Source organism: Macrosteles quadrilineatus, unplaced genomic scaffold, assembly GCF_028750875.1.
Source record: "Macrosteles quadrilineatus isolate MER2022 unplaced genomic scaffold, UCM_ALF_1.0 Scaffold_9__3_contigs__length_116548681, whole genome shotgun sequence".
Lineage (NCBI taxonomy): Eukaryota > Metazoa > Arthropoda > Insecta > Hemiptera > Cicadellidae > Macrosteles > Macrosteles quadrilineatus.
The window spans coordinates 36123888-36151839 of record NW_026542602.1 but is presented as its reverse complement, the minus strand read 5'-3'; the positions used below and the strand labels follow the sequence as shown (position 1 = coordinate 36151839).

At 33.4% G+C, this 27952-nt stretch overlaps 1 protein-coding gene across 5 annotated transcripts in view; it reads right to left on the bottom strand.

Moving 5' to 3' along the window:
- The window catches only part of LOC129004063 (POU domain, class 6, transcription factor 2-like), a 106104-nt gene that overhangs the window by 25401 nt on the left and 52751 nt on the right, over window positions 1-27952 (bottom strand). For 4 of the 5 annotated variants that reach the window (XM_054432442.1, XM_054432445.1, XM_054432446.1 and 1 more), the window contains exon 3: window positions 11367-11414. The exons of the other annotated variant lie outside the window; for it this stretch is intronic. In XM_054432442.1, coding sequence (XP_054288417.1) covers window positions 11367-11414 — 48 coding nt within the window. The remainder of the gene's footprint in view (window positions 1-11366; window positions 11415-27952) is intronic. 5 annotated transcript variants of the gene reach the window in all.

Below are 27952 nucleotides of genomic sequence, written 5' to 3'. Positions count from 1 at the left end.
AAGAGTGTGTTTAACTAGTGTAGGTGTAGTACAAAATTACCTGTTCCCTATAACTCTGTAAAAAGGAAGCAATCGGGTTAGGATGGTTTCGGCTGTACACTGCCATTGTGTTTAGCAGTAAAAATTAAAATAACGGAAAAATAATATTTGTAATGAGTCTGTGCGTTTTCAAATTCTAGGATGGTTAACTCTGTTTGATTTGCTAACGATGAAAAACAGTTGTGTAGGTTGGAAAAATATAGGTTAATATAGGTCTTCATTGATCTGATTTGAAAGATGCTCCGAAAAAAAGAGTGGTGAGAGAAAGCCTTATTAGCCTATAGCTCAAAATTACCAACTACCTAACTTGCGTTAAAATTTGGTTGTAACAGTTATATTCCATTTTCAACTCAACTATAATCTGTAACTGCATAACCTAACCTATTCTAGGTTAGAACAAAACTGCATGGTTAGATTGAAACATCTTTCACAAAATTGGTGGATTGAATAAACTAAAATGGCCCAATACAATTGATATTCTACAATGAAATTTGAGTATGATTGGACATAAACATTCAATTTTAGATTCATTATCCATATGGGTCAACTGGAGACAATTTTGTGTCCCCTGGTCTATGTAGAGGACGTTTAATAATTCATTTGCATAATATCTTCTGGTATCATAAACGTGTAAAGCACAAACTGTAAAATCTAACCTAAAAATGTAAAAAAATAGATCTGACTTTTTACCTTCTCACACATGTATACTCTGATCCTAGTTCGTGCGCGGATGCCGGTGCGGGTGCGTGTGAGTGTTTTAGAACAGGGGCTACCTCTCTAATTGATTTCTAAATTGATACTTTAGAACCGCGCCATAACTAATGCGTGAACGGCGTCGGTGCCAAAACCTTTTGCAACCGACTCGAAGGACCAAGGACTACTGCTTTTACAGTATTAATCAGAGTCATTATTGTTTCATTTAAATGCTCAAAGTGGTGTGTTAATGTAGGCCTAAGCCTATTACGTCATCTTTCGCGTTTATCACAGCTGACAAACTATCGACCTTAATGTTACGTTGTAGATAATTACGGAAAGGAATTTCGAGGAATTATAATTCTTTTATTGGTTTATTTTGTATCCATAAGCTCTATCATAAGAACAAGTTTGACAACCTGCTATTAATTAGACAATCCATTCATATTGCAAACACAACTAGTTTCGGTTCTACAAAACTAAACACAAACGAAACTAGTTGCCTTTGCAATAGGAATGGATGCCTGATAGCAAGTAGTTTATAAACATTTAAATATTTTTTGGCAATCCGGAGGCTAACATCTTCAGTTCTTGTAAGTTTGAAAACCACTTTTGGTTGTATAATTTGTAGATGAATATGTATTCGAACTTAATTGAGTATAAAGTATAAAGTCTTGACTTTTGTGTTCTTTAATATGGCTTCAAAAGTGCAATTAAACGGGTCATTTTGTAAAATATGATGTGTATTTTGATGTTTGTTTGATGATGGTGACATTTTGAGTACGCATATGGTAATTCAATGTTTAACTTTAATTTAATGGCAAATTCCAAATACTTTGAGTTTTATATTCGGCTAAAATGCCAGGGGGACAGCCAGTGGTTTGTTTACAAATGAATTGTTGGATTTTTTTACATAACAGGCAAATGATAAACCAAAACTCACGCAGGTACCAGGTCAATTGATATGAAATCTTAAAGAGCAGGATAAGTAAAGGAAAATCTTGAGAATTGAGGGCAATTAGATACAAGCAAAATAACAAAAAAATATTACCGGATAGATCTGTAATATTTGAGATTTTAAATTACATGAAAAACAACTTTTCAACATAGGCCTACATATTTTAAAGAATAGGACGGTGTTTTGGTCATTTTATATCAGAGGGTCTTTAAAGTTTTGTGACATTGACTGGATCTTTATGTATCGAGCAACCGGTGAACGTTGTGTAGTATTGTAAGATTATAAGAAACTAGGCTTCCTTCAAATTCCTTCATGAAACTACGTGAGATTTTCAAATTCCGATAAAGTTTTTTTTTCTACATAGGCCTACTGTACCGGTTTTGACCAAGCTACCGGTAGTCAAAAATTCGCACCTGTACTGCACCTCCCATCGTCCTCAGATTGAACAACACGACAATACACCTTCTTCGGTGGTCCGATACGACTATCACAAATTAAAACCTTCCTTGTCGAATTCCATTAAATGAACAGCACAATTTCCAAATTAGTATGCTCCCGGCTCTCACCGTATTTATCGGTACCGGATTAAATTTAACGTTTAATTACTACTAATGAATAAACTTAATGGTCGATTATCGGAAGGAGCATTTTCGATTAGCTGAATCATTAGCATTCACGGCCGATAGGTGATTGGACTGTTTCGTTTATTGCATTTTAAGCTGATTCGTCACATTTCAATTTTGTTTCTGTTGTCGCGAGATTGCATTCGAAAGTCTTGGTTGTGTTCTTTTATTGGTAACACGTAGTATTTCACAAAAAATCTAACGGAAATGAAACGTCTGACGTATTAAAAAAAGTTTAAAAACAGCCGAAAATGATCACTAATAAGGAAGGTCGTAAATACATTATGCACGGTAAGTTGATTGTATCAGGCCAACAAAATGTATATCGAATTCATAAAAAATGTAAATTCAATTATTGTTTGATTTTAAGTTTAATGCTTAAATAAATACACAATACACAATTTCAATTCCGTACAACTTGGTTAACCAAATGGCTGTCACAACCAACTGGATTTAAAATACTTACATTTCAAATATATTTTTCATTCCAACAATTATATTTTTATTTTACTGTGTCTACTTCAAATCCTAATCAAGAACTATCCCATCATTTGGGGAACAAGAATCTACCACGGACATCAATACATATGTAAACTAAGTCATATTAACCTCTAACACCTAAATTATAACAAACGATTAGCCACAAAAAATATTAATGATCAGTATACACGAATTGAAAAGATGAAAATGCAATGTGAAAACGGCAGTACCTAATCCAGATGTAGTGAATAAAGTATTAATGCTACTGCAATCCAACTTATCCTCGGTTTCAAACCAACCCGTCTTATCCCAATACTTCCTACTTATCGTGGGAGCGTTTTTGGCGATTGTTGGGTTAATTAATTGATAGGTAATTGGGTAGTTATTGTCGTAACACAATTAGTTGGAGTTATATACTTGCTGTGTAATTAGGTGGAATACTGTAGCAACCGTAAGCAACATGCAACGGTGCAATCCTTTAAATGGTATTTTACCTTTATTTTACATGCGATGGTAATGTGTGCTCTGGGTATGAATCAATACTTATAACAATTAAATAACACATTTCTGTCCCTAACCATCGAAATAATTATTTGAGAAGAATCAACGTGGTCTTTACAAGATTTTCACCGTGATTCAATTCAGTTAATGGCCAGTTAAGTTATGGAAGCGATACTATACCATATAACTTACTACACTCTTGGATAAGAGACTACTGGTTCAAACCTTATAGTTGCTTGAATAAATAAAATGTTTTATGAACAACCACTTTTTACAACAGTTTTTTCAGGTTACACATTGCTCTGAGGGTATCGTTCTTCCGGTTCTATCTTAGTTTAACGTAGATTTAAATGTGTGTCCTTGTCTTTGGTTTGAACATTTCAGAATACTGGTAACATTTAACAAATAGATAGGTTTTTTAGTTGAAATAGTCCTAAAGAAGGCGTAAACAAGGACAAAACAAGGGATAAATGGTGATAAAAAACGACACCTACATAAACTATACAGAAGAGCAGCATTCCTTGAAATCAACCTCAACTGATCCATAAGGACCAGTGACAAGCAACTTTTGTTTAATTATTTATTGGGTTATCTGATATCTGGTTTTCCTTTTACATGAAAACAGTATTTACTAATTGGAGTTCTGAGATAAAACTTTTAATCCTCTCATGAAATACATATAAACACAATGCGCCAAGCATGTTCAATGTTTAAACATTGCATTCTTTTACAGTGTTATAGTCATCTTCTACATGTCTTTGCTCATTATTTATAAAGAATTGTACACAGTTTTTCTATTAAAAATATCAAACATGTTTCTATGTACTGTCAGTAAAACTTTTTGTCATGAAATTTGTTAAAAAAAGAAAAAGTAATGACATTCTCTTTCTGGATTGTGTTAGAGATGCAAGGGGATGGCTGAAGTTTTAGCTCTAATGTGGTGGTAGCCCTGATCATAATCCGGTATACGTTGGTACTACTGCGGGCCGAAATCAGCTTTAGTAATGGCAGTAAGGTAATTGGTAATTGCAACTCCCATATCCTAGGAAGGGATGCAAGCAGACGACGCTAAAACCTGAGCTAGTAATATGGACCGTAGATTATCATTGGGATCACCATGGGGAAAATTCTATTTTCATAATTCGATACATACATTGAAAACTAAAAAGGAACAAGATATATATTGTTTTAAAGTTTGAAATATACTAGAAGATTAGATATCTTCCAGGTGGTAATGGGATCAAAAATAAAGCAGGTTATGAAATCATGATGGCACAGATTTATTCATTGAGGTTTTTTCGGTTTTGGTGAAAGGTGTTGGCTGTATATCCACCCTAAGGAAATTAACTACAGGGAGTATTACAGGATATTATGTCCAAGCAGTAATAATTTCAATTTCATAACTGATTATGAAAATAAATGTGTTAAATAATGTTTTAAACTGGCCACTGAATCCTAAACTAAAACAATGCAATATACCAAATTATGTGATACTGCTATGAAAATTACGTAAGTTGAGTTTTATGACGGGATTTCTTACTCAATAGCAAAAATTTGTCTACTACTTTCTGATTAAAGATGCAATTATAATCAATTGTTCTAAAACTAGTTTGTTAATTTTTATTAAATTAATTAAACTGTTTAAAGATTAGCATTGTAGAGTAAGAAGTATAGTTATATTGGTGCAAGGGCAAAGCTTTCAGTGTGCAAATAAACACTATAATGATGCGTTTAAAATTAATGTAATAATTGATAACGGTCACTTAATTGTTTACTTTTGCTTGAGCAACAAGCAATTACCCTTAAACTATAAGTGTGATTATCACTAAACCAACATGGTTAAACAATCTTGTAAACAGTTTAAAACACCCAAAAGAATTAGCCGCATTGAAACCAGGAAGCAAGAACGTAAGCGGGTGATCATTTGAATATCATATTGAATTTAATGACACTCGTTCTCCTGATTAGCGTAATAGCAGAGCACGTAATTAGTTAATTATACAATATGTAAGAAACAATAATTAGCCTAATTAATTAATTGGGTAGTAACTATGGCGTGCCGAGCTCGCATTCTTTGGCATAGAAACCAGACGGTAGATAATGTGCAATAAAACTTGGTATGTGATGAAAGACTTGTCAGAAACAAGGATATGTTGTGCTTAAAATTACCTAAAAATAGCTATACTCGATTTGAGCTGAAAATAATGTTTAGAGTATATCGAAGAAGATTCGAGGAAACAGAATATGTTGTTTGACAACCGAGTGTCACGACCATTTATTTTTCAAGTTTCTTTCAAGCTTGTGAAAAAATTGTTATTGCATTTTTTATCCATCTAATAAAAATCATCACTTGTTAAGTAAAATACTTTTTTACATAAAAACGGTGCATTTGGTTAAATATTTGTGCATGATTCTTTTTGGTAGATGAATACAAAACTAGGCTTAACATTTAGATTATTATTTCACAGTATGTAGCAGAAATAATCAGGCTTGCCGTGTATACTTCATTAAGATACATAGTAGTTATTGTAAGATTTAGATACTCACTATTACTTAATTAGTGTTCTAAATATTAACTCTACTTTACTGAAAGCAAAGGACGCAATAGTAATTGATCATCATGTTAAACTCAACAAATATAGTAATATTAATTGGTTTAATAAATAGATACTTAAAAATGATGGTTAAAATTGCAATAAAACTAAACGAACTATAACTTAATAACTAATTAGTTATTTTGAATGTCTTTTAATGAGAGTGTTTGAGTGATAAGTTTTTTACTAAAATAGTTCATTAATACATAAATAGCTTCAATATCAAAATTGTGTATATTTATTAGAGTTAATTATTTATTAAATTGCTATATTACCAAGGACATAACATATTTTGATGTCATAACGCCTCCTCTATAATGAATTTTCAATGAAGACTTCTACTAGAATAATTTATTTCCAACATTATTTTTTGTATGTTTCATGTATTTGTAACATTTTCGTCATTAATTTAGTTCTGAGAGCTAAGTAAGCAAGCATCAAAACCATGCATAGCTATAAAAATCCAAATTAAATGCACAAACTCGTGAACTAACACTACAAAAAATACATACACAAATACACATATAAATAATACAGTTTTAACTACTCATAGCTCATGACAATTGGTAGCATTGACGATATCGGAAAGGCAGAGCTTGTCAGCTGATTATGCTGGCTGTGGAGGAAGAAGGGGAAGAAGCACATTGTTGCAGTTTCAACCAATTTTAATACCATCTGGGTTTCCACTCCTTCATTTAATTGCCTCATTACCTTCATAATTTTAATTAGAGTTACGTCATAACTTTAATCCTATTATAAGACGTAATCTGCACTAACTGTAATTAGTTCTAAACATAGTATATCTTTTGATTAATTGAATCACGTGAAAAAGTTAAATGACATTTACGTCAAAATTATTTATAGTCGAAATATTGATAACCGGTGTAAACCAAATACTATAAACTTAAATGATGTAGTATGAAATAATGTTACAAAAATTAGTACTGGGGAAATTTATAATTAAATAATTTTCGTGCTTATTATTGATTTCTTAAAGCCTTTCAGTAGACTGTGGACCATAATATTTCAAAAACTATAATGAAATTGATTGATAATTGTTGGTATTTAGATCAATACTATAGACTACGGGTAAAGTTAAATAATACATGTTTATGAGAAAATTACTTTAGGAGCATAATGATAAATACCCCCGCCGCAGCAAACCTGACGCCTAAGCGAATTTCCATTTGGCTGAATTGATTTTCAATTGATCTATTTAAATAACATTAGGTTTAACGAGTACCTAGGTTTGCTGCTACAAGGAAACTAATAAAGTGTGTGTTTTAAGTAAAATAATTATTGCTTAGTATAAAATGAATATATTTGCCAAGTTTGATCAAAAGATATCCATAAACAAGCAAACTACAACATTTTACAATATTTTCCATAAGAATAACATGGGAATTTTAAATTTACCATTTTTTTAGATTTCTCCGTAACCAATAACCGTAAAAAAACACTTTGATATACTGAATTGTTTGTTTTTTTAAGCTCTTTAAGAAGGTTTAGAGAAAAATTGGGAAATTTTGTGTTTTGAGGGTCAAAAGTGAGAAAAACCAATTTTTACCCCATAAAACCCCCCATAAAACCCTGTTCCCATGGTCCGATCATGCTGGATCGCGAACTCATTCAAGTTTATCCCGCCTTACACCTTCAAACCAAATTTCATCAAAATCGGATAACAATTACTCAAGTTATCGTGTTCACGGACACATATATATATATATATATATATATATATATATATATATACATATATAAAAATTTGAACGAGTGGTGTTTTTGGCCTCTGGGGACATCAAAATGAAAAAGTAAATCGGTCCCGGGCCTAAGTCTTACCATGAGACCTACGGTAATAGCTACTTCCCTATAGGGAAATTCGCTAAAAGTATAAATTAATCAAAAAAACGAACTTTTCCTGGAATATTATACATGATGCCCAGGAATTAAATGAACAGGACTGTTTCGCCAACATGCCAACAAAAAGATTATAGTGTATCTTAGGGCCAAAGAAATGATAAATTTACAAGTTAATCCATTGACAAAATGATTTATGGTTTAGTTTAGGGTCTATTTAATCAAATAACTCAAAAATACCCCCGCCGCAGCAAACCTGCAGACTAAGCGAATTTCCATTTGACTGATTGGATTTACACTGAAACGTCTACTTAAATATAAAACATTTATTAGCGATTTAAATAGAATTAGTTTAAGAAGTACTTAGGTATGCTGCATCAGGGAGGGTAAAACTGTTTTTTTCTGTAAAATGTTAATAGTTAGTAAGAAATAAAAACATTTTCCAAATTTGATCAAAATATGTTCATAATCAAGCAAACTACAACAGTTTACTTATTCTCCATAAGAATAACATAGGAATTTTAAATGTACAATTTTTTGGAATTTTCTTCGTAACAATTAGAAGCATAATAACGCTTCAATATAGTAAATTATTTGTTTTTTTAAGCTCTACAAAATGGTTTGGAAAGAAATTGCTAAATTTTATGATTTTTGGGTCAAAAATGAGGAAAATCTATTTTTACCCCATAAAACCCCCCCGTAAACCCCCGTTCCCATGATCCGATCATGCTGGATCGCGTTCGAATAAACGTAGGTTTACACGTTTGTACCAAATTTCATCAAAATTGGATCATTTTTGCTCGAGTTATCATGCCGACGGACACATATATCTATATATAAATATATATATATATATGAATTTGAACGGATGGTGTTTTTGGCCTCTAGGGACCTCAAAACGAAAAAAAAATCAGTTTCCCGTCCAGGTCTTACCATGAGTACTACGGTAATAGCTTATTCCCTGTATGGGAAATTCGCTAACAAGCATAAATAATAATCAATTTCCCTCAAAATATAACTCATATTCACCTCTTTTGAGTGATAAATCGTGTACGCCAACAAAAGATTGAAATATTATTTTACATTTTTTTACATAAACAAATACTTGTGATGAATACTTGTTTTTGCATTTTAATTTAATTGAAACAAGACATTTCTCTTTTCAATTATATGTAACTTGGTAAAGGCTATGTTACAAAGTATACAATTAATCAAATGTTTTTTATTTAAGCATCATCTTGTATTTATGCGATGAAATTGGTTGTTTTGAGTAATCAAATAATGTTAAAGATATTATTATTTTATAAAGTTTTGATATGATACAATGCAAACTTTGATTACATTACCTGCAACTTAACATAAAACACACGTAGACATTTAAAACATTTAGAAAAAAGGTAATCCTATTAAAATAAAGTGTTTTTGTTGAATTTGTTTATGTCTACGTGTGTTTTGTGCTCAATTTTAAATTGTATGACGATTCACATAAAATGAAACCTAAAGATCTGGCAGTCGCCACGAAACATTCAGTTTGGCTAGATAGTAAGGTAAAGAAATACTTTCTATCAATATTATTTACATTTAATTGGTGTCTTTAGAAATTTAAAAGTTTGTGGACATTATCTTGGCGAATAGTTTCAATTATTAAAGCAGTTTTTCAATCTGCAAATACAAACATGAACGTAGACATTGAAACTGGTTACTTGTAGGTACTTGTAAGTAAGCAATACAACTCTATAGTTGTTTTGATATTACATGTTTTATTAATCAGCTGTTTTGTTAAACATTGAGGGTATTGAGTGAGTAGTTTGCCAATAAAATTAAAAGATAACATGTGTATAAAGAATTTAATTCTTATCACTCTTATAAATTAGTTGTTTCAAAAAGCTTTGCCGAAAGAGTACAATGGGTTGTGTGTTTACATAAGTGGCGTATTTCAAATATGTATTTTCTTTAGAAATCGTTATAACACACATTTATGAAAATAGCTGTTATTTTGAAGCTTCAGTTGTCATACCTACTTTTTGCACAGTCAAAATAAGGCTCAACGGAGTATTGAATTATACCTGTTATTGAGGTACTCTTCTTACCGAGTTCTTTGCCGTATTATGATACAGTTTAATTTACCTGTTTTTTAAATGGGATTTGAAACGTGAAATTTTTGTAAGGGTACTAATTCTTTTGATATAAAGGCTGTATTAAAGGTAATCTATATTGAGTGGTACTTGCTATAAAGGTATTCTTCTCATCGCGGTTTTTGTTGTATAGTAATGCAGTTGAAAACCCATTTGATTTATTATTTGGGTTTGAAACTAGCAATTTTAATGGAACTCAGTTTAATTTAATTACTATGAGAGGTTTTGTCTATTGAATTTGATTTTTATTGGTATTATTTTTACCGAGGTCTTAGCTATTTCAAGGTAACATTTAAATCAGCAGCTTTTCGAAGGGATTTAAAACAGTCTTTTGCAAAAAAACTCAGTTTAGTTGATGTTTGCTATTCAGACCATATTGGAGATGCTCGATCTCTAATAAATTATTATTACTTTCAGATACTTTCTAAACGACGTGTTTGCTCAGTTTTTTTGTTTTTGTTTTTTTTTTTGCTACACAGGCTAAATAGAGGCTACTTCTGGAATTCTGGAATGGAGACTACCACTGGAATTCAAACGTTTTTGAATAAAAAGATGCAAACAAAAAAGTTTATTTACCCGATCGAGCCAGATGGGCTGTTTACAGAATGCAAATTCGAGCACCGTATGGCCCTCGTGGGGGGACGATCTTCCCTTTAATTATAAAAATCCCCACCCCTAACACACGTGCATGAGTGGGCCTCATTTTTAATGGCAAGAGCAAAACTAATTATGATAATTCCATCTAGAGCTCGCTTAGTATTATAAAGTAGGTCCCCACCCTTCGGAGCTGACTCATTATATCTTCGCTCTCTCTCGCACATCTAATCAACGGTTTTACCCTCCCCCTCCCCCGCAAACTCCCCTGTCCAGTCCAATCTACACCTAAATGTTTTCCTTTTATCGAGTAGGTCTTGATACACCATTGCCAACTGCCCTAAACAAATTTCCCTGCCCGAGACATTGTAGAATTTACCCCAGTTTGCACACACTGCCCTTGTTTTGTTTCCCGTGTGGTGGTTCTGTTTTAGTTATCAGTGTATTAAAATTAGTTGTAGGAATTTGTAGTGCAATATTGTTAAGTAATGTGATATAGATATAATTTTAAATAATTTGGAAACATTGTTTTCTGATTTCCTATAGGTATTATACTACTGCAGCAGATCTACACAAATTAATTTATTGAAACTCAAAGTTGGGTTAGTTTAATGCTAGGTACCTGCTTAAGAGTCCCATAAGCAACTCATTGGAACTATGAATTATCCTACTAATGATTGATTTGTTGAATGCTATTGAAAGACAGTATGAACACAATCTTAGTAAAATATTAGAAGCAATCACATACAACAATCCTTTTTCAAACGCATGCTGAAAATTGTGCATAAAATGTAAGTGTAAAAATTCTACTTAACGCATTTTAAAATCACAGCTAAAAAGCACAGTTACAAACACACGACAAATAGCACATCCATGTCACACATTTACTCACATAGCACACTGGCGTCAGCTCCAGACAGTGCTTTTCGGGTTCAGGAACCTAAACCAGAAATGAACGTTCAGTGGTTATTTTAAATACGGAACATCCAGCTTATGTGTGAGATTCAGATTTGTTTGTTAATAGAGGTGCGAGTGAATATCTTTATATTTTAGGGACGTTGAGATAAACGAATGCATAGTCATTGTATAATTAAATTACATAATTAGTTTGAAATAAGGATAATTATCATGAAGAGTAGACGAGTTTAAAACTTTGAAATTAATCGAAATATTTTCAGATGTGGTGATGACAGCAAGGGAACCTCTCAATCATTTTCTTGACCTTGGATCAGCTGGGTGGGGGGTTACAGAGAGGGTAGATGTAGGGTGCGATCTCTCTCACTCTCTCTCTCTCTCTCTCTCTCTCTTGTCTGCTCTGGGGGAGCGAGAGAATAGACCGCGAGCAGCAGTGTATATGTATGCTGCTCAAATAGGGGTCAAAATAAGAACGAAACTTTACAAAAGTGTCTCGGGACCAATCAACTCGACATTCAACACAGTCAACAATGCCACACAAGACGTACAAGAACGCGAAACAAAACAAACAATCGTCCGCGGGCGATAACTTACCGGTGGACAAAAATTGCAAAAAATCAATTTCCAAGCGGAAACGAACCTTTTGTCGTATCAGTGACAGTAACAAATAATCGATAAACGCGGAATCAAAGCGTAACTGAAAATGACAAGTACAGGTTTGTGATTCGCATTCGAGTTAAAACAATAGCGCTCAGATGTAATGAAAAAATCGGCGGACGGCGCGGCGTGGAGAGCTTCTGTCCAATCACGAGAATCTCATTTATTCCCTCCGATTGATCCGTAACAATGGCCGGGGACTTCGCAATCCGGATTAAAATCCGCATCGCCAAACAAAAAAACATACATTTCCCTATTATATTTCGCGATTTACCCCTCCGCCTGCAAAAGCGGTCCGCCCCCGTCAACGTATAGGAGAAACAATGCGAAATGAATTATTCAACGCCGAGTGTTCGATTTTTAAATCGCGTTCGGGGTTTTATAAAAAAATAATTAATTATTGGAGCTTCGCGGCGTGTCCCTAACAAAAGGCGGGCTACTGGCGAGCATTTATAATTAAACTGGGCCGGCAAGGGTTGCTTAATGAAGGGGGAAAAATAGGGGAGGCTAATCAGATTGAACGCATATGACGGAGGAAAATTAAAGCTGCGTGCGAGATGCGTTTTTACGAACGGAATATAATTATAGCTGCTTACTGGGAGGCGATTATAGCTGTAATTAGGTAGGTTTCCAGGATCTGTCGACATCTGCATGTAATATCTAGGTGTGCCGGCGAACGGAAATTAATACGTTGTGAATTTATGTAAATTCAAGTTTGAGATTGTTAATATTGTAATAATCCACGTTAATTTGAGTTTTCTTAAAGTGAGAAGTCTGGATCTGTTGTGAGTGTGTCTTAAATTATGACCGTTTAGTAAATTCATTATTAGGTAGGCCTAATAATGTAATAATAATAATGAGGGCCTAATAATGAGGAAATCGTCTCGCAGGGAATTTAAAACCTGACTTTTCGCAAACCAGATATATGGACGGAATTATTCTATGGACGGACAAGACTTCTTAAATGTCGATCACTTTGACAAAACAATAATTCATAACTTATATTAAAAATAACCTAAACTTTAACAACTACCTTCCACAAGTTCCTTCAACCCTTTTCCCCACAACCCACTCTGAATTAAAAACCCGACTGTTGAGACGGTGAAACGCTCTAAATAACGCACCAGACTGTCCTATTTATCAACATTATGCTTCTAATGAAGTAATTAAAGAAAGAAAATCCGCTGGCAGCCGGCGCAGATGTACGAGGAATTAAAATCAGTTGCCACGGCCTGTATAATGTCGCTCCCCGGGGTTCGTAAATCAGCTGAAGCGACGATGCCACGGCCTTCTAGACTTCGTCACCGCAGCCGCGATAATATATGCAATGTAACGCGTTTCCGAAACGTGCTTGTTTCATTACTGAGTTTCAAAGCTTTAATGTAAATCGTCAAAGTGTGTCACATAATTTAGAAATATATAACACAAAATCTTGTATTGATTGTATGTGAGGGAAGTAAATAATTCACTCTCTAACTTTAATTATCTGCCTTAATATGTTTAGTAGCGTCTATAATGAGGCAGTATTAAAATTTAAAAACTCTTTTTATATTTCGGCACAAATTTTTTATTAGTTCAAGACCCAATAAATGGTTAAAATGTAAATTACGGTGCTATGATACTGTAAGTATTATTATCTAAATAATGCTAGTATGGACTTCCAGCAAATAAAAATCCTGTTTGGTAACATTATTACTCCTTATAACCAATAAGATTCCTTTAATAGTTTTTGTAGGTCAAATCATTCAATAATGTGAAAGATGGAGTGTTTCTATAACTTTTAATAAAAGTACCTAAACAGTTGAAGTAAAATATTGGAGGGTTCTTAACTTTCTGTCTTAATTGTTTGGATTCGATTTCTTCTAAACATTAACTAGCATACAAACTATTTAAATTTAATCTATTTCCATATACTTAAACTAACTATGTTAACTAAAAGTTAAACTAGTTACTGTTTGTTTTAGATTTGATATACCACATTTAGATACACCAATCATCCGTTAAATTAAGTTGAAATAAGTTATGCCGAAATATTTCACAACTTTGGAGGGTCTTGAAATTGGGATATTACACCAAAATATGCGTGGTAAATTTTTAATAGTTTTGGATTTTTGAATTGAAAGGTTTATAAATTTCATACAATTTTACAAATACTGTATAGATTTAGCCCGGATCATACATGGCTGTTATAGATGTTAGCTGTTATGAAGAAAAGTAATATTTTAGGCCCTACCTCTCTATAATCGCACCTACACAAAACTCCAGGGACATCTTTAGACTACAACATTATACAACTCAAAGTTGAATTTGATCCAAACAGAAGAACACTCAGTAAACAATCCATAACATACCGGATTGAAACCGAAAACATTGATACCAACCAAAGCAAAACAATGCAAAAGGTCCCGTTTTTTGGGATTATGAGGAAAAATACCACCAGAACGTAGTAATAACGGGCTGACGAAACTGTTGCTGATCGGGGATTGCTGATAGCAACCACTGTGTGCCGTAAAAAGCGACATGGGGCACGCTGAGCCAGTCGTAAAAACCGACGTTCGAGCCGAACACTCAGCAATGGTCATTATAGGGCTTGGACAGATAAAGAGTGAAAAACAGGTGAAGCTTTTCTGGCTTTTGTTTGTCATCGAGGAGGCAAGCAAATAAAAGTTGTGCTACACTCGCTAGTAGGCCTAGAGTTAACATCCTTATGGATCAGCTAGGAACAATTTAGGGGATTTTTCTGACTGAGAGGAATTTTTGGCCGTTATTCACTATTTTCTCTGAAACTAAAAAAGTAACCCGCAGACTGTAATTTCCCATGAACTAAGAAACTTTTAGACAATATCGACGGCGTGACCTGAAACCCCTATTTTAAAATGTGATAAATATCTACTTATATCTTAAGACAATAAGTACAGCATTCGTTAATAGTATCCATCGTTTAGTAGTAATTTTGGTGTAAAATTCTACGTCAATTGATTCTGGACTTAGCAAAACTCATTTAGGTTCAGGTTAGAAAGGTTTCTTGGAATCCTAGGTTATTTTGATAACATAAGAACTTAAGTCCCAATACATCAGTAATAAATGCAACAATTTTGTACAACTTTCTAGACATAAATCGTCATGATTTTCGCAACCATTTGATTGTGGTTGGTAATTTATTAGGGTTTAATTGATGTATTTAAAATAGTATCCAGTTATCAACATCGTGAACAATGAATATTAAAATCAATTGCTATACCGTACAATATCGAAAATACGTCAAAACCGGTTAATCTTATAGCATTAATGGAAACACTAACTTATTCTAAATTCACACTTGACTCATCTTCAAATTTAAGTACTTACCCTAATTTTGCAGCTTAGAAAATTCGTTCAACCAAAAAAGACTTAAAAGACCAATAAAGACGTTGATCCATCCAACACCAACACCAATACAATATCAACGACAAACTCCGCGAAAGTTGGAAAGTATCCGAAACGATTGTAAAGATCAAGAGATAAAGGGCAGCCGATAAATCTGAACAAAGTTGGAAATCAAAAAGGACAACTGCGTCCCGGAAACAAAGGGAATTTCAAAGCCGCACCCTTTCGGAAATAGGCTATAATTAAGAAGCGGAGAAATAGTCCCCCTAGCCAGTCACATTAAGGGAGGTATTGTTCTTATTGTGGGATAATGAGTTCCCCCCGACCCACAATGCATTTCATTATGTGGTGACGTCAGTGGGGGAGGGGGTGAATAGGTCCTTCAATGTTCCAGGCCTTAGCATTGTGCGCTCGTCGAACCAATAACCCGTAGTTAATATTCACGGACACTTGAGCAGGGAAATTAGAAAAAAATCTGGTTTACATGCGTGCCTCTGGCTTTGTTGACGTTTTGAGAACACGGGTTAAATGTAATTGAATGGGCACATGAGATTTTTGCGATCAATGAAGAGGGTATTGATTTATGTGGAAATGTTCATATATTATTCCGGTAAGGTTTACACGTTTGCTTGGTTGATTTTAAACTTTTACCCAACGATTTTAAATTGTCGAAGGGTTAATAAGATTCTTTGGTTAGGAAAATCCCTTTAAAAATACGGTTAACATAGTTGAAAGTTTTGGGTGTTAAAAATAGATGTACAGAACGCACGTAGCTACCTATCCCTCACACTATATTTTGGAATAATTTTAGAAAGATCATTCAAACAGGTAATAGTTTGAAATACGTTATACAGTTAAACAGCCTAAACAATACAGCGAATTGTAAAAAAAAAATGCGAAAAAAGCCGAAAATATGACAGAAAATAATACTACCGGTATATAAAGACGCGTTTTAAGCAGAAACTAAACATATAATTTACAAGTGTACGCGCCAAAGAGCTATGAAGTCATGTAAAAGAAACTAATATTGTAGTTCTTAAAATACAAATATAAAGAAGTTTCATACTTTCATTTACAATAAATCTGCATTAGAAACAATTCGAGAATATTGTAGATACATTGTACATTTACAACAGTTCCTCAATAGGATTAGTTAGTTTCTTGCTCTTTTGTTTTGTTATTTGTCGTCAAATGTAGCCTACAAGCAAGGGTGAAAATATGCAGATTTTGTATTTAAATTTAAATATTTTAGCTACGTTGCAAAAAAAAAAAATATTTTGCCGACGGTAAAACGCCACAATCAACTCCATTTAAAACTATTTCAATATTTTAAGTTTATTTTGTCACTAAAACTCAACAAAATAGACTCGCCCTCTTAACCTACAATGAAAGGTACAATATCAATCACAGGCTTTATTACAAGTATAGTATAAAGTAAACACAAATACCCCTTCAAACTACTTAGCCTTTTACGGGGGTAGTGAAATAAGTTACAAATCTTACCCTACTCTTCCCTACAATGAAAGTAGAATCTCTATCAAAGTCTTTATTAAAAGTATAGTATAAAGTAAACACAAATACCCCTTCAAACTACTTACTCTTTTACGGGGGCAGTGAATTAAGTTACAAATCTTACCCTACTCTTCCCTACAATGAAAGGTACAATCTCCATCACAGGTTTTATTACAAGTATAGTATAAAGTAAACACAAATGCCCCTTCAAACTACTAACCCTTTTACGGGGGTAGTGAAATAAGTTACAAATCTTACCCTACTCTTCCCTACAATGAAAGTAGAATCTCAATCAAAGTCTTTATTAAAAGTATAGTATAAAGTAAACACAAATACCCCTTCAAACTACTTACCCTTTTACGGGGGTAGTGAAATAAGTTACAAAAACTTACCCTTCTTACCTACAATGAAAGGTGAATCTAAACCACATGCTTTACAAGTATAGTCAACACAAATACCCCTTCCACCTACTTACCTCTTCGCAGGGGTGGGACATTATGATGAACAAGTGATTTATGTTGTCAGGCGGGGGGAGGGGGGCTGTAAACCCCCGGGACATCTAATGTGCTCCAAAATCCAATAAATCAAACTTAATATTCACCGGTAACCCGTCAAAAAAATGGGAAAACACAGTGGACGTCCAGCGAGCAATTTATTTGATTGACTGAGCGGCGCGGGCTCTTAATTAAATGACATCGATTTTTAAATTGAACTTCGTAAAAATTCCTAGTTTTACATAATTGAGGTGACAGCGTCAAGTTTTTTTTCACATTTTCAATCAAACCAGACAGACGTTAAATAACGTATGCATCTTGCGAGATCGAATATAGTTAGATATGGGAAAAGTTGGTGATTAAGTCGGTACAGTGTGATTATTTTTGTGAATGTTGTATCAACACCTAAAGAACTAGTTTAGTGTATTGTTGTAGAAAACTGGTTTAATGTAAAAGGGAAGAGGGTTAGTTTTTGAAGGACGTAGCCTGTTTGGGGGTCGTAGATTAGTTTGCAGTAACGGGATGAGGTTAAGATTTGTCATGAAGGATGTTCGTAGAGCTTTAAGTTTCAATCTTGCTTTAAGTATTTTGGTTTAGAAGAAATTATGCTTTAGCTTTTTGAAGAACGCAGCCTCTGTCATTTTTTTCTCTCTGGTCTTGATTACGAGACGACAGTAGCTTGCTGATAAAGGAAGGATGGTTAAGAGTTTTCAAGAATGCACCTTTAGGTTTATTATTCTAGAAGTTTGACACAAGAGCGAAAATGGTTTAAATTCTGAACAACGTAGCTTGTGTGTTTATTATCCTCGCAGATGACTATTTTGGTGTAAGAGGGTGGTTAAAAGACGTTTCACAAATATAGCATTGGGCTTTTTATGAGTTGAAAAAACTCTGAAACTAAACTTTTGTTACTTAGAAGTGCGATAAATGCATTGAGTATCTCTTCGGTTGTTTTAGTACGTAGAACCCCACGTGTGCGTATGTGAATGGGTGATTGAGCTTGTGTGTGTGCGTGTGAGAGTCATTACATCAGTAGGAGCCACCTGCACCCGGTGGTGCATGACGATGGAAATGTATGGACACCCACTGACTTCGCTCTCCCAGTAGTAGTAACAACAGAGAGTAAAAACACTGGAGAAGTGCTGTTTTTAACTAAAAATCTGCATTTTAAAAGCTATATATATATGTATCAATATTCCTCGATATTAATAAGCAACATAAACTTATTTTAAAATCGGTAAATTAAATAACGGAACAGGAAAACCAAGTCGCAACAAATTATTCTCGAGTATGTTTAAGATCCGTGCGACCATCTGTTAATGGAGTAGGTTTCACACGATACAAGAAATCATATCCCTTGGTATTATGTGATCGTTGTATTCCTTCAACAATTAACGTGTCATACACGGTGAGAAGGTTTTACTCATAATTCATAAGCTATAGATCGCTCTTACGTGATAGAAAGGCGTATTATTTATAGTCTCGTAGTATAGTTCGTAGTGTGTACCGAAACAGCAAGTCTCATTTGAAAATGTTAGTGTTTCCTCAACACAATACCACCGCACATACAAAACAAAATTACAATTTAAAACGTAAACCGTTTTGAAACTATTAACCGCATCGAATCCAAACTATCGAATGCAACCACTTAACAGAGTAATAGTTTATCAGATCAGTAATGATAATGAGCCGTGCGTCACTGGAGGTAATAGATGTCCGCGATGAGAGTCATTTCCGGTTACGCAATGGCAATTTGCTGCGAGCGAATAGTCGGGTCCCAGAACACAACCTTGGGGGACTCCGTGAACATTGTCAATAAACAGGGCGATTGCTCTTGATATGTAGCTGTGTGAACTGCAACTTTGAATTTGTATGTGGAAAACTCGCAGTGTCTCAAAGACGCTGCGAAGCAAAGCTTTAACTACAGTTATGACTAGACATTCCCAAGTACAAGTTGCAGTTTTGGAATACAAATGAGCGTGGTCAAATTGAGCTAATGATAGATGTAAATTACTGATTTATTTCAAATAAGTAATCTTTTTAACCAAGAAAAACTGAAAGGACAACTTATTGTAATCTGTTTTGTCCCATCATCTAGGCCTATCAAAATAGAGTTTTTGAGTGTAGAAGATGAGTGGCTCATTTAGCTATGCTCAAATAAAACATTGGCTACTTACATACTTATACAGTAGTATTTGTGTAGTGGTTTCTATAGACCGGGTATTCACTTCAGTATACAAAACCTAATGGTTCGTTGCATCGATATCTACGATTTGACATCGGAGATCAACACTGGGAATCGTTCAGTATTTAAAAATACTTCGAGTAAATTATCCTTAAGATTTCATAAATTTATAATTAAACAGTGGTGATGAAACCATCTGAATACTTCAAGTTCAAGATCATAAGTTGTCGAAATTAATTAGAATCACAAAATTATGTTAGCATTTCAAACCCACTGTTGAGGATTTCAGGAACTTATAGAGCCTCCAATATACTTATTGACCTCTGAAATTAATTTGGTTCTCCAATGAAAATTCGTAAAACAAGTCTTAGAATGAAATGAGTCTTTCGAAGGTAACCCTTGTTATCCACACTCTACACAAAATTATGTTATTTCATTGGAGAAAATTCAACACTGCTTAATATTTGACGACATCCTGCGGAATCGTAACTTTGTTATTTTGGGTTGTCTCTGGCACAATTTGTCGCTTTAACCTTAGCACGGAATTATATACTGGAAATTGCGGAAAATTATGTTTATGCATACACATTATGTATGCATATCTTGTAAGAGGAGTTATGGATTATTGTGATCGCCTAATTCTATAGTGTAATAAAAACTTGCAACACATTTTCTTGATAAAAATCATCAAACAAAATTTATCTTTGTAAAAAGACATATACTTATTTTCCTGAACGTAATAATGTTTGAGATAAAGACATTGAAAAATGTATCTAGAATTGCAGGGGAAATGGGACTTTATTGAATGAAGCATTCTTCGTTGGGTCACATTTTAGATCACAGCTTTTGACTATTGATGCAACTTAAGTATCCAATAGACAATGATGTTGTACATGTCACAAGTTAAAAGCATTATAGAATGTATATGGTACAAGATTAATCCTTACTCGTGTAAATAAGGTACTAAGTGTTACAGAGGATTCAGCCAAAGTACAAACTTTTGCGTTTTCAAGTCGTTATCTAATTTTAAGTGAAATATCGTATTTCTGCATAACGTCATAATTTCAATAATTTAATCGTATATACGAATACGGCTGAAAACCAGTTTGTTCCTAACTTTTTTAACAGCAGTTTACAGCAGTATTTTTGTCGTTTAGACATTTTATACCTATTAAAATTTTAACTATCGTTAAATTCCAAAGCACTATCATGAAAGAACCGCTGATTAAAACTTGAGTTTCTTAATTTTGTGACATAAGGAATGCAGATTTTAACCGACGAATAAACTGTTGAATGTGTGTTGAATTTGTTGTTATCGTCTTACGTACAACATAGTAAACGTACCATAATTTTGATAATTTTACTCGTTATGTCATAGTGATAAAGGGGCTAAATACGGTAATTTTTCTCCCATTTCGGCCCAGTGTCAGCTGTTTCATCAACAATGTCGCCGATCGTTTTTCTAATGAGTCGTAATTGTTGCCTCACTCCATTCATTATCTAAAACAGTTGAGCAACGATGGAAATTAATATCAACAAACTGAGCGTCGTCGAATGAACGCTATCCTAGCATTAAGGCATTCTGGGGACAACAATGACTCATTGTTAATTACCAGCTGATAGCATTATCAATATAATTCCGAGATAATTGCTGATAGAATATAGATTGATGAGGAATTTTAAATGCGGTTGTTAATTGGTGAAGTCTATGACACTTTGTAGAAAAAGTATTGATGTATTTTGGCACCAATGTAGTATGTAGTGTTAAATAAAAATGTTTTACTTTACTGTAAACATGCCTATATCAAATTGTTGATAGGATTCTGCGATAAAGAGCAAGAAACGTTTATATTTGTATGATATGTGTAATTCCGTAACAAAAGTATTCAGAGTTTATTTTGGCCTACAGCAATTTAATTTGTGTATTATATAGCCTAGTTGTAAGAACGTTTCATCAAAATTGAATCATAAAACATGTATGATAAGTGCAAGTGCAAGTAAAATAATACATGATAACGATTTCGGTGTAGATAGCTGTTTGAAGCAACTAAAGATGTAGCAGATCATAGTGGTAAAAATGCAAATGTTATTTGACTCAATTTTTAAATCATCCTGCATTTTTTTGCTCTGTATTTACACGAATACTTAGGAGTCGCTGTCTCGATACAGCGATTTTGATTATAATAACCGCCATGTTACTTATTGGCTTCTTATATTTAAGTCCAATGCCTCTATTGTTTGCGATTAATTAACTGATTTGTTTATTGATATTCTTCTTTTAACTTTAGTTTTTCTTTGTTTGAAGTCCAATTTTCGGTGATCGTAGGTTTATGGTGTTTTATGGAATATTAAGGACATTTCCATAACAATTATTAAAAAAGTAAGTTTTCTCTAATCTTTAGAATTCATGGTTTATTTTTAGGTACTTTCTCATCGGAGGATGGATCTGAAATCTGTTATCCGACGGGATCAGATTCCAGATCCCGAAATTTAATCATCGTGATGGATACCCTAATACTCTAGTAAAATTGTTTCAATTTAGTTTTAAATAGACTAAATTGTTTGTTTGGTTATGCTATAAAGTGGTGCATTAGGCTACTTATGTGTATAGCCCATAGCTTGGACATAAAAGCACAAAACAAGGATGCCACATTTATCCGCAACTGTCGTTGAGACAAATCTACGTATTGCCACAACCAAGTATTTATACCTTTTTAATACTCGATTGGAGATAAACCGGATGCTACACCATCCACTATTTTCCGTCACAATCTGTCGACTACAGTGACAATGCACATCGCACTCCTTCAACAAACAGAAACAGAAACAAGCGCGATGGCGAACGGTCGAGTCAGATTGGGGCAATTACACAAGTAGACGTTGAAATAATGACAGTAATTAACGATAATTAGACTAATTATGATAATGACCTCGAGCGGGCCTTCCATCAATTATGACTACTTGGCTTGCTTTATGGATGCCTATTTAGTTTTAGTACCGCCGTTTCTGTTGGTACCACTGCTTTGTCTTATTATCTTTATTGACTATTATTATAATTACCTTAATCACTCCCGCTTTGTATTATTGTGGTTATTGCCGGACAGGAAACGAGGTTTGTTACTTTTGTTGGCAACACTGGCTGCGCTCTTGCTACGTTGGCAGGACTGTATTTGATGAAACTGTATTTGGACGAATGAGGAATATTCCTTACTGTAGACGGGGTAGTTTTAAACAAACCCCAATTTTTGCTATTAGAGTACTGTACAATAATCGTAAGATAACGCTGCTACCCCATTTATTTAGCAAACTCCTGTTCATTTGGTAAAATGGTCGATTTTGTTTAGTCGAAACCAAACAGAAGTATCCTGCAAAAGAGTTTAAACGGATAAAGTCCAAAATACATTTTTTTATGGTGAAATTTAGTAGCTTCAACCACAGATAATAGAACACCATATGATCTAACACAAAAGTCTATTCTCTGTGCTTCAACGGAACTTATATGCCAAAAAGTTACTTTACCTGGTACGACATAAGTATATTTTTGTACTATCTTTTTGTACTATACTTTTTGAATCTGAATCGGCGTGCACTCTGGACGTACCGTTAAGGTTTACCTTAGTATTATTTCTAGGGAAAACGCAAAATGGTTAATAAATACCTTTACCTTTGATAGTACATTAATATCACCAGGTAATAATAAGATCAGCTATATGAAAAGTTAAAGAAACAAAAATCTATTTGATGTAAACATAGGCACAAACAATAATAACCATTGTAAGCTTAACATTGTTACCTTAGGAACACCTACACCTAATGAATAACACAGGAATCTTCCTATGAATTTACAGAAATTAGTCCAAAGATTTCACGGAAATCGGACGTAAAGCTTAAATACGTGAAGAACATACACAAATAATTTTGATTTTATAGATAGACATTATAAAATTATATATATATATATTATTGTAAAAAAACATACCATCAATTCAAGGTTCTAACTAATTCCGACACCTTCCACCACTCACCTAAAACAGAAAAAACACATGTAAGGAGATAAAATCCATAAATTAAAAAATAAAATATGAAGCGCTAGTCAAAGTGATAATCAATAAAGCTATACACAAATAGATATCATTATCATTATACAGACAACGCAAAATTCTAAGCAGGGCGTATACTACTTAATTAAAATCTTGACAACGCTGATATAGACAGCTTACAGAGCGTTTCTTCACTGCGCTTCACATCTACATGTTGTCCTGATGTAATTTAAGGAAACCTTTTCAAAATATAAACATTGTATTGTTTATGATTACTAACAGAAGTTTAACTTGTTCATATATTTTACACAATGAGCCAGTTGGCATCCTGCTCATAGAAAGAGATAACATTAAATTGAGCTCATGTTCGAACAAGTCTCCAATTTATACCACAAACAAAGCCAAAACATATCTGAGAAACGAAACTTATCGCACGAAAACTGTTGCGTGATTGCCATTTCAATATTGTAACGCAAAGCACTCCATATTGTAAAATGTAAATTAAATATATTTTTAGAAAAAAGCACAATTTTCACTCTTCAAATAATCAATAATCTAAAAGAATTGGCTTTCTCTTCTCTAAACAAATACAATCCAAAAATTCCTCATCACTCAGTAAACGTTTCAATGACTACAAAGAATAACTTGAAACTTTGTACACTAAGTGTAGTTTTTATCGTTGAGCCATTTAAGTGTAAACAAGTTAATGTAATTGCTGGTAATTAAGGTAATTAACCATCGTTATGGACATTTATGGCAGCAGATAACCAATAAAATGATGCTCATGAGTCATTTAACAGCCGGGGAATTTTCCTTCCACAATATTGTATGGTATTACCTGCGATTGAGCTTCGGCGATGTATTAGTAAAATATAAACAGTAACCTGTAATTTCTGTGACGTATTTTGAGACGAAAACCCTAAATACGGATTTTTAAACGTTACAAATTGTTTCCTAGCTAAGATTTAACAAATAATAAGTGCTATTAATTGAAAATGAACTTTTTACCCACTGCAAAACCGGATTTTATGTATAAATTTTTACCTAGTGTAATAATACGTCTGTTGTCCGTCGGGTATCCCTAGTTGTAAAATCTTTCGTAGCAAAAACCACAGTCAAACCAATCTAAAGAATGATAAAATATTTATCAATTGAATTATTTTATGATGTACATTATTTTCATTATTTACGAGGTGGGTATGAAACGTTATCAATTATGAACGTCTATTGAAATTATTAAAGTAGGTATACTCTAAATTTAAGGAGTTTGTGAGACATTGAATACCTTTTTTGTAGTAGAATAAAAAAAAACACTGCTTCGTACTATGCAACCAATAATCTCTTTGAATTTAATTCTTGGTCACATTATGTAAGATTGAGTTATTTTGAAGAGCTAATTTTGGCTCATGAGTCTGTTATTCTTAACATGGACGATTCAAAGCAAATAAGAATCTGATCTTGTTAGGGCGAGTTGTGCCCATCTCAAAGACAATCATAGCGACGGAATCAGCTACTGAAGACCATTCTGGTACTTAGCCGAAATTATTGTTGGACTTTGACTGATTAAACATCTCTGTTTGTCTCCAGATTGGAATAAGAGTTAAAGGAAAAGTTATACCTTAGAAATTAACCTAAATATACTAAATAACAGGTAAAATTCTGTAAAACTGAGTTGTATGATTAAGTTGTTTTTAAAAGCTGCCGACAATAGATCCTAAAGAAAACAAAAGAACATGTGTTGCATAAGCTAGCTGGTTACCCACCAAAATTAGTTGAAAATACAAAACAATAATAGTGTTTGAGGACAAAATCAATCGGGGTTGCCAAAATTGAGAAGTTTCTTGTAAGGGCACGGCCAGGAGTTACTGTAGTTAGAAAGGCCATTGTACAACGCGGCAAACTAGTGCTCGATTGGACGCTAACTCAGTTGACCGCGCTATAATGAGCAACTGACACTTGTACAAGGTTGTGCTGATACAATACATTGATACTTTGATATTGTGACGTTCTAGCACTTACATAAGGTTGTGTTGATACAATACATGGTGTATGGAGTATGGATACAATATACAGGTTGTCCACAAAAGATTAGTACAATTTCATACATTAGCCATACTGTTAAATTTAAACACATGGTGTTCTGCTTTTGTTTGTGTATCGTCTACATGCTTAAATTTAGTATTACACATGTTTTTGTCGAGTTTCTTCATCCCAATCGGTATTGTGGCCTAAAATAGAAAATTATGACTATTAGATTTAATGGACGAGTTTGGCATATTGGCTTCCTAGTTTTGTCCACATCACTTTGTATGTTTTCTCCTTATTGGGTAAATAAATGACATTGAAAATTTCATATAATGAGCTAATAGATGAAATTATGAATGCCTTTCTCCAGGATTCCAAATAACGCCATTTCCATTTAAATTCATGTTAAAAATCGGTTGTTTGCATTTTAAATACATTTTAGAGAAATGTTGTCAGATTTTTCTTCCTTAATTTATCAACTGAGATGTTTTTACTGGTATACCATGTCCTTTTTTTACCATATATATTACATGGTATCCTGGAATCCTGGAGGCTAAACGCTGTCATAAGGGGTGATGTCAGGAAAAGAAGGAAGTAAGTTTGTTTGCCAACCTAGTCTATTTTATTTGCTAGTAAACAATTTAAATTTAAGGTCACAATATCTATTTAGATGAGCAAACTGGGCAACAATTGGGTGTAAAGCTAAACTGTGTAGTGTGACCAAAACAACTAATTTAGGTAGATCATCGTACGTTGAAAAATAACAATATGGCTAAAGTATTGTACTAATCTTTTGAGAACACTCTGTACATACAATATATTTAAATTTGATATTGTGTCGTTCTGGCAATTATATATTTTATTACCACAGGTGGTGTCACCACATAAAACCATGACATTTTTTCAACTTTTTTTGTCGTGTGACTATAAAAACTTTTTGATTAATCCACGATTTTCCTTTAGATAGTTACATTATTTTTGAGTTCACATTATATTCTTGTGCGTGTTTCTTTTAACATATTGCAAGTAAAGAAATCCAAACTAAAACATTTAAAATATATTTTTATTATCTATTCTAGAAAACAATTATTCAGTAGAAAATGGGAAAATCAGTTTAATGTGAAATTAAATATCAGTATTGCTAATTTCACCGAATGATTGTTGCGCGCCAACCCGATTTCAAAGGGATGCAGTCAAATCAGATTTTAACATGAAACAGCAAAACAGAACAAAGTAAATTACGAACGAACATGGATACGCATCTACACAGAGCATTTTGTAATAGACGGCTTAGCCGATCGAGACAGACGTAAATGAGGAGAATTAAAATAAATAAATATGCATGAAGAAGAAAAGAGTTACGCTATAATTTTGTAAGTGTTTCAGCATTGCATCATTTTGGATAGTGATTGTTGCGTTGTTTTCAGGTAAACTGAGAAATATGTCTTTGACACGATTTTGAAATTAAATGTGATAATTATACATTATTTGAAAATTTTTATATACACTTTCGATTGTATGTGGTTGAGAGGTTGATGTTTAATTAGATCGTTATTAGAATAGTAAATTTTAATATATTTTACCTTAGGTAATACATTACTTTGATTAAATTCTTCATTGAAATACAACACTATTACCACTTAACGTAATCCAATTAGCATCGAATTATCGTATCCATAAAACTGGATACGATCATGGATGTGTTCATGTTAGTGATAGTATCATTTCAAATGATTATGATATATACCAACTCAGAGATGCAACAATATAAATAGGACATATATTTGGAATGCTAAAATAAATTGTAATTTTAGAATCTTGTTAAAAGAAAATATACAATTATTGTGTTATCTTGAACTAGCACCGAACATGCAAACGGGAAAAAGAAAAAAAATAACATCAATTCACGCAATCCTTAACGGACCTGTTAAATAATAACAACAATCAAACAGCATACTGTAGGTAAAACGTTGACCATCAGAAATGAAAGAATATAAGAGATATTTATTATTTGTCACCGATAATCGAAGTTATCCTCAACTAATCTCGTACAAAAATATTTAACCAGGATAAGCCATCTGAAGAACAAATGGGTGAGAAAATATTTTACTTACATCACCTAGAATCAACGTTGCCTTAACATATTTACCATAAAGAAATATTGATTCAAAATTAGCCTGCAGATACACCAGCTGGCCAATCGTAATGGACGAATATCAAGGAAATATTTCTCTTCTATCTCCGTATTGGAAAAAGCTACAACAATTTGTATACTACTCAGCCA